This window comes from Setaria italica, chromosome III (assembly GCF_000263155.2).
Source record: "Setaria italica strain Yugu1 chromosome III, Setaria_italica_v2.0, whole genome shotgun sequence".
Taxonomy (NCBI): Eukaryota; Viridiplantae; Streptophyta; class Magnoliopsida; order Poales; family Poaceae; genus Setaria; species Setaria italica.
In genome coordinates this window covers 27,519,297-27,528,217 of record NC_028452.1, presented here as the reverse complement: position 1 = coordinate 27,528,217, position 8,921 = coordinate 27,519,297, and the positions used below count along the sequence as shown (strand labels likewise).

At 41.1% G+C, this 8,921-nt stretch overlaps 1 protein-coding gene across 1 annotated transcript; it reads right to left on the bottom strand.

The window, feature by feature from the left end:
* Positions 1-596: 596 nt before the first annotated feature.
* LOC101764033 (receptor-like protein kinase FERONIA) lies at positions 597-4,634 on the bottom strand. Its single transcript, XM_004962406.4, has 2 exons — positions 4,472-4,634; positions 597-3,730 (listed from the first exon to the last, which is right to left on the bottom strand). Exon 2 carries the CDS (start codon positions 3,503-3,505, stop codon positions 884-886), a length of 2,622 nt encoding a protein of 873 aa, XP_004962463.1. The 5' UTR covers positions 3,506-3,730; positions 4,472-4,634; the 3' UTR covers positions 597-883.
* Between the last annotated feature and the right edge of the window lie 4,287 nt (positions 4,635-8,921).

The window sequence follows — 8,921 nt, the reverse complement described above, 5'->3', positions numbered from 1 at the left end:
ATAAAATTCAGTGACCTAGATCTTAAGCAATTGTGGGAACAGTTTGCATCATTCCGTGATTTCATCATGGAGGAGATAAAACAGCTAGCACAAACAAGAAAACCTTTTCCAATTTGCTGCAAAATGGATAATACATAATTATGATATTTCTACTATCAATAACCATGCTTTCCCTTTTTGACATGTCCTTTTCAACCAAGAAGCTCATGGACTTGAAGTTGAGGCATTGCTAGATGGTAATTTAACAATGCAGTGTCATGTAGTATGTTCTGATAATTTCATCTGGCAGTGCCTCTCAAGTTAATAGTGGACACGATCACAATGCAGGCTCTCTGTGTACTATACACATGAACACAGACAGATGGAAAGGTGGTAGCAACAGGTTTTGCTATGACTACTATGGTCTGATAGTCAAATACTGCACTGAACTAAGTTTGTATCTGCGACAGAGGCATTTTGGTCTAAGAAATGAAAATACAGATTTCCACATGTTGCAGTCAGTTGCCCATTTGACCACATGTTGCAGTCAGTAACCCATTTTAACCTTGTATGTCTCCCGATTCGTGTACTATTAAGTAAAGGAGATTGCTGTCAGGGGAACTAAATAGTGACACCTTGCTTGCACATGTAAATTTTACAAATCGATCCTTAAGTGAGATTCGTATCTCTAAAAGCTTTTCAATGATAATGGAAAACACAGTACCTTGGCAATAGCCATACAATTACAGTGATTTCGACTAGACAAAAATATATACCGGTTCTATATAATAGGAGCTGAACATGTCTATATGATAAATATACTAGTTAGTTATATATACCACGAAGCTGGAAATACATAGCAAATCTGAAGATATTAACTGCAATTCTAGCTTACAGTTGGCTTTCACCGGCCACCTGGATTCATGAGCTGTGAGAAGACACTGCTTGGGGTCAGCCCGTCTGACTCCATACTTGCAAGGCTCTGCCCTGTCAAGCTCATTGTGGTTGATGTGGTAGTGGTTGTGTCTGTCGATGGTTCATCCGAGTGAAGCCTGGGCACGATAAGTGGTGATGTGTTTGATGATGTCCCATTGGTGAGGCTGCTGTTGTCCTCTGCACTCTCCTGCAGCTGGAGTGCAAATTCAAGGTTCCAGAGGACATCGGCCATAGATGGCCTGTCAATGCTGTGATCAGCCACACACTTCTCTGCGGTCTCTGCGAATTTCATGAAGCATTGGAGAGAAATTTTCCCTTGGAGATATGGGTCGATGATCTGGCCAAGAATGCCTTTCTTCTGGCAGTGCAGTGCCCAATCGGCAAGGCTCACTTGCTCCTTTGGAAGTGAGGGGCTCAGGGCAGGGCGCGCGCAGAGGACCTCAAACAGCACAACCCCAAACGAGTAGACATCAGATTTCTCAGTGAGCTGCTGCCGTCGGAAGTACTCAGGGTCGAGGTATCCAAAGCTTCCCTTCACAACTGTGCTCACATGAGTGTTATCGACATTTGGACCAGTCTTCGACAGGCCAAAGTCAGAAACCTTAGCAATCAACTTGTCATCCAACAAAATATTGGTGGTCTTGACGTCTCGGTGTATGATGGTATATTTTGCACCTGTATGAAGGTAATGCAGACCCCGAGCTGCACCGATGCAGATCTCAAGCCGACTCTTCCATGAGAGTGGTGCCTTCTTGCTGTTGTACAAGTGCTCCCTAAGAGTTCCATTGGCCATGTAGTCGTACACTAAAATCATCTCATTCATATCCTCACAATACCCAATCAATGACACAAGGTGGCGGTGACGGAGCTTTGACAACATCTCAATCTCAGTCTGGAACTCATGAACACCCTGCTCAGACATTGGGTTGCCACGCTTGATTGCCACCTTTGTGCCACTATCTATCTCTCCAAGGTACACATTCCCAAACCCACCTTTGCCAAGGAGTGAGGTTTGATCAAAATTATTGGTGGCAGCCTGGATTTCACTAAATGAGAAATGACGACAAAGATTAGATGGCAACGTCGATGTGCGGCTCCCTGTGTTGGTTGTCTTTCCTGAGGTGTTTGATTGTGACTTGCTGTAATCAGTGAGAGGAGTCCAGTGACCATCATCAGATTTCCCAGATTCCTTGGCTACCTTCTTCTTTCTTCTGCAGATGATGCACACACCAATAGAGGCAATCAGTAGCACAACAAATCCACCAACAGCTCCACCAATGGCTGCTGGTGCAGCAACCTTTGGGTTTCTTCCACCAGGCTTCCCATCAGGTTCAACAGATGGAATGGGACGGTTGAGCCCATTAAGACTGTTATTTCCATAATTCTGTATCTTGAAGATCTCGAGACCATTCAATATTGCATCATAGTACTCTGGTCTCGACGAAAGATCAGGGTGAAGGGCAACCCACAAGTCCATCTGACCGGAACCAGGTGTGATGATAACGTAGTCTGTGTATGCTGTTCTGCCGATTCCTCCGCTCCATGCGATGACATCCATTTGCTGCTGTGCTGTCTGGTTGTTGATGTAGATGAAGAATGACCTCTGATTGATCTTAGTTATTGGATACTGGATCTCGCAGAAGTGGAACCTTAGCAGGTAACAGAATCCCGCATCAACTGGTAAAATCCATGTAAGGTTGGAGTTCAGGTTGACCTGTGCATTTGGCCCCATTGACCGTGCAGATTCATAGACACCAACAGGTGCGGTGTAATTTGGTACACTGGGTGTATATGTGATGGAAAGGTTTTTGTCTTTCCCAAAGGACACCCCAAAACCAGAACCATATATGTAAGGACTGTCATCATCCCATTGGCGGTAAAAGTCAATATCACCTTGCGGAGAGATGGCCTGGCCCCCAACATTAAGCCGGTACATTGTTTGGAAACCTGTTGCAGGATCGATGGGGAATGGATTTGGGTTTCCACCATTTGCTAGTGTTGGTGTTGGTGTAGTGAAGAGGTCAGGTGTGGGCACGATTTCAATCCCATTGACGAATGCATAAGAGCCATTCTGGTGTGTGGATGGGGAGAAAGTGAGGTCTAGCTTGCTTGCAGAAACATTTACAGAGTATTCAAGAACAAAGGAGGCACTATTTGTTGCCAGAGCTGTTTGGGAGGCATTGAAGTTATCTAAAAGGGTCAGATTGGCGGCTGTGACACCGAAATAGGCATTTGCAGGAGCATGGTTTCCATAAGTGCTAGGATATAAGTAGAGACGGACAAACATGCGACCAGGACCAACGGGAAAGGAATATGTGTAATTAGAAGTGAAGATGCGAGCAGTCATGTAAGGCGTAGTCGAGGGTAGTGCAGGATCTTGGTATGATGCAGTGGCTGCAGTTCCTTTCAGTAAAGGAGCAAATTTGGAACCAGTGTCACTGTCCCAAGTCCGTTCATTAGCATCAGGGGCCGTTGGACTTGATGCTCCACAATCTAGCCTTATCTGGCCAGAGCCGATGGTGGTGTTGTCAGCCGCCACAGCAAGTGACAAGATGCATAGCAGTGTGAGGCATCTGATTAGGTGTGCCATTGTAGATTTATAGATGTTGTGTCTCAAGGAAAGATGTTCATGGATCCCTTTACACCTGTTTGCTATAAGCTGGCTCTAGGAACAGCTCGATCATAGCAGAACATTGGACCTTTCTCTTTGAGATTTTGGGCAAGAAAAAATCAGGAAAATTGGAGGTGGTTGGGACAGCACTCTTGCTGTCGTTGTTTACTGAACAAGGCAGATAGAGATGGCTACAAGCTGGACCTGCAATAAGACCAGAGAAGGAATCCAACTTAGTTCCTTTGACAGAAAAGATGTATAGTGAATATCGGCTAGATGAACAGCAATAAACTGACCCATATGTAAAGTCTGATATCTGAGAAAAAAATCTACCACAAATTAAGGGTTCTACAAAGATCAAAATTTATAGTCCGTCCAGAAACTACTACGGAAAAAGGCATCAATTTGCACACCATAACTAATTCATTCAAGATCGCTGCCAGAACAGAAGGTAGCATTTGTGCATTTCTTTTCTCGAGGGAGTGAAGTAGTAAAGCAGCAGCATGTTACAGGTGCCACCCTGCTAGTAGCCTAGTATACCGAAGACAACAAACTTAGCGCCCCCAAAAACACTACCAGCAGGCTTAAGTTACAAATTTGCAGTGGAAACAAAACCAAATCATAGATTTAGAGGAAGAGGAAGGAACAGCACCTAAAACTCCAGAATGATCACTGCATCTGGGGGGAAGGACCTGTACCCTTGCTAAGTAGAGACTGTATAAACAAACCTAATATTCCGAACTAACTAATCGGAAAACCCCCCAAAATATGACACTCCAGGTGACACAGCAAGGACGATCATGGGGCAACGAACTGAAATTTGGGGATTCCATAGCCAAATTTGTTGGTAAAAAGGACTTCCTTCAAACCCCTAGATATCCAGGAAGGCAAGAATGGCACTACGAAGCACGAAAACGGGAGAAACAAGGTGATGGAATCAGTTACCTGGCCAGGATGCAGGAGGGGAGATTTTCTTGCGAGCTTGCGCGGGGAGGAGCCAGGAGCGGCGGCCGCTGCGCGTTTGGTGGGGGAGGCGAAGAGGAATTGAGCGTGCGTTTCGCTCGATGGGTGGATGTGGTGGGGTTCGGGGGTTTTGCACTTTGTCTGGCTGGTTGTGCGCGCGCGTGGGAATCATTCACGGGAAGAACAGTTAACAAAGGTAGTGGAGGCTTCCAAACAAGCCCCTGCAGTATCCGAAATCGCACGTGACGATTTGTTCTTCTTTCTATAACATTTATTAGATAGAAAAGAAGTTGAAAATGAAAACAGGATCCTGCTGGCACATTATATCTCTAAAACATTATTTTCTTTTTGACCGGGAGATTCTCATCCAAGATATGCGTTTGAGAATAACATAAGGCAACAGTTGTTATATTGCAACATATCCAAGAAAGATGCCGAATGCCATGTCCTTCTTACAAGTTCACACAGAAATAATTCTTGGAAATCTATGGTGCTTTGTTAATCATTCAGCGTATTCAAATGACACGGCATCATCACCAGGATAAACAACAATTATCAGGTTTGAGTGGTACCATATATCACATAGGTGCGCCTTGGTGAAGGTTCGTTTGAATCCATACGTTTCTAAAATGCTCCATTTTTCTTCTGCTTGAAAGCTAAGCACTATGTTTGGTCACAAATAATTCAATCAAAATTCAAAACTAGAACAGAACTCTTGAAGAAAACATCATCTTCTCCCCATGGTAGGAATGGTCAGATTTTGCAGGATTCCACTGAAATTAAAATCTTTTTTTTTCCAAAACACATAACATATGCAAAACTTATACACATGTACATATATCCTCACCACTATGAGTTCTACTCTTATTAGCACTCCTGAGAGAATGATGCGGCATATCTTAAGGTTGATAAAAAGTTACCATGGCATGTCTCCTACCACTTCAAGAATAATTAGTGGTAAATGTAAGTACTTGTGTGAAAACTCAAACCCAGAAAATTGGATTCCACCACAACATACGTAAACAAAGTGAGCTATGCTCAATACGGATATTGAAATCTCTCCGTGGTTTTGTTCCATGTTTTTTAGGTGTTGTTCTCATAACCACCCATACTTATTGGATTTTTATGAAAAAGTGCACATGTCCATATACAACTATGCACTACACCTACCCATCATACATGCAGATTTTTAATTAGGCAATTACGGGGTGTAGTCTTACTCTCTTCCTCGTTTTCCTAAAAATATTTTATCAATCTTTCTTGATATTTCAAGAAGGGTGCTCTACGTTTGAGCTAGCCAAACAAGGGAAATCAATGAAGCCGACGGCCAACATGTAAATTGTAAAATCAATCACGTCGCTTTCGGTGACATCCATAAGCTAGCGCCAACTCAAAAGATTGATATGATACTGTTAATTTCAGCTACGAGTGCGCGGCTGCTCGCTGGAATCTTGTGTATCATCAAATCGGCAATCATGATCAAGTTCCCGTGGGGACACGTTTTCCAGGGCAGGGGAAGACCTTGACGAGGGCGACGCCGTCCTTGGTCACCTTTTAGACCCGGTCGATGGATGGAGCCCATCGTGTTGTAGCTTTCGCCTGCTTTGGCCTCCAGGGCAATGCATGCAGCACCGAGTACACTTTTCTTTCTGCTGGTACGTACGCGAGGAAGATTCATTCCTGGTGATTGTAGCTAGATTTTTAGATCAGTCAATTGATTGCCCTAGAGATGCGATGCTAAACCATTTGTTTGTGTATATATCTTTCCCGTCCGACACGTCTGTGTTCATGATAAGAGTTAAAATCTGGCTGCTAACATGAATTGCCGGCCGCGGGGGAACGGCTGCTGGAATCGACCGTCCGCAGGGCGCAGATTTTTTCGTGAGTGACTACGGCGGCAATTCTAGGCTTTCAATTTCGATGTTTACTGTTTATAAACGGCTAATTTTGTTTTTTTTTCTCTGGATCCATTTATTTAACAATTATATATGCTTTAACTAATACCTAAATAGTCCAGAGACCTATAGAAGATGATACCAATAGACAAGTTTAATAACTGCTCAAGTACTTTACATGTTAAAAAAAGAAGTTTGAAGGTACCTTTTGATCCTTTGTTGTTTACGTTGCACTAATCCACCACCCCATGCAAATTTTTTAAAGACAAAATAGATCTATGACAACTATTATTGACGATATATTAGAGTATACTGAATTTATAATCCAATAATTTTATTTTGTGGTAATTTTTGAAATATTTTTCTAGTGCATTTGATGAGAATTAATGTGGGAGCTCTAATAATAGCAGTATGGAATTATGGTAGAATAATTACGGCACCAATGAAATCCCACAACCCTTAACTATGTGATGAGACCAACTTTTAATCGAACTTGTTATTTTTCAACTTGCCTATTAAACTACTCCTATTCACTTTTCAAACTTGGATTGAGTTTAGAATTTTTTTGGGTGAATGAAGATGTGGCCAACACTAAATTTGTTATTTATTGTATTTTCAAAATTGGTAGAATATCTAAAAGGCTTTATATTTTTTTTACCCGATCGCATAATAGAGTATCTACAACCTAAATATTCTTATGTATTTTTAAACAAAGTAAAACTTTCTACAGTTTCATTTAAACAAATAAAGCAGTATCTTGTGTGCTAATTAAAGTTTAGTTCTCCCTAGAGCAAATTGATTTTTTTCTGAGAGTTATATTTTTAAAGTGATATACTAATTCCAAATTTGGGCATAGTTCCTAAAATTTGATATTCTAGAAATAACTTTATTTTTAAGAAAAAAGTTCAGTTACACATTTATGATTATTCAGAGTATAAATTTATTTGGTATGAACTTTAGTTTGATAAATACAAAGAAAAGAGCTTAGTATAGTTCAAAAACACTATCATTCATATATACTTTATCCTGCTTATAGAAAGTTGTTTAGGTCACAAATACTCAGTAAAAGCAATAATTTTTAAAAGTTGTAGCCATTTATGATTTTTAAGCTAAAGATCCCTCTAAAAATAAAGATATTTTTTACCTCCAACAAGGTATTATGTTAACAAAGGATAACTTATCTAAGAGGGAGTAAAAAATGTTGCTTCTAGGATCATAATAAAACAATTAAGCATCTATTTTTTTAAGTGTCAACATGCTAAGACAATTGGAGAGTTGTCAATATAGCTACCGGGTTAACTCCACCAAAGTCAATAGCACATATGCTTGGAAATTGGTTAGTAGGCATAAAAAAAGAAGGATAAAAGTTTGATTGTTGGGGTTGCAGCTCTTATGTGGGCGATCTGGTGTACACATAACGATTTGATTTTTGAGAAACAACGGTTTACCTCTTTTATGCAAGCTGTTTTTAGGGAGTTTACTGGCTGCAATTTTGGTCCAAGAGAGACCGTTCGTTTGTCAAGTATGGCATTGGAGGTCGTCGCCTTGGATATTTTTGCCAAAAATGGACGGAGAAACAATAATAAACTTTGCTTTTAATTTACCGTTCGTGTAATATGCCTATTTTATTTGTAATCAGTTGTGACCTGAGAATATTGTTAGAACTTGGCTGTGTGCGGTCGCAGAGGTCGGAATATTATCCTTTTTCTAAAAAAAATAATTTATGATTTTTAAGGGATTAGAATGCTAAAAGTTCGACACATGGCCGCATCAATACTAGGTTGCTAAAAACCACCATAAATTCGTGCTAGGGTTGAAACCTGAACGATTTTAAGAGTTGAGGCCCCTTGAGGGTTGAAAAGTAAACATTTCGTAGTTGAAGATTCAAAACAGACTTGGTCTATAGTTGAGAATTGTAAAATGGATCTCTTTCTTAGGATAAAAAATAACAACAAATTGTAGAGAGTCGCACAAAAAAAAAGCCAACTTGCATCAGGAGCTAGCCAGACCATTTTACATTTAGCATGTCACTCTCTACAGTTCGCTGGTCTCGTCGGACCTTTTCAGAAGAACCAAAATGCTGACTCTACGTTTTCGTTTCTTTGTGTAGCTGCAGGTTGGTGACCTTGACATTGTAGCACTTGTGGGGCGCGCTAGCTACGTGTGCTCGAAACTTTTGTTTGACCCAATTTTGATGGATCATGGACACTTTGGTTCGTTCCTGCGTGATGCCGGAACGGATAGGTCTTCTGGTATGGCGTCTCTCTCTTGGTCTTCTTTAAAAAGCCGGATCAAGCCAAAGGCTTTTTCCATGATGATAAGAGCGTGTCGATTTAAATATGTTTTTTAAAGCTTCACCCTTTTATTACACTGAATAAGAGTTACAAACTCCATCGGATGGGATAAAAACCACACATTCCTTCCTAAAGACATAAAGCTGCAATTCTAGCTATTCTATGTCCAACAACGTTGGACTCCCTACTTTCATGGATGAACTCAACCCTTCCAAATTATCATCTTCTAGAGTTAATCTCATG

What these genes read in the sequence shown, in the direction of transcription:
- LOC101764033 (XM_004962406.4), bottom strand. Translation starts at nt 3,505, where the DNA reads ATGGCACACCTAATCAGATGCCTCACACTGCTATGCATCTTGTCACTT.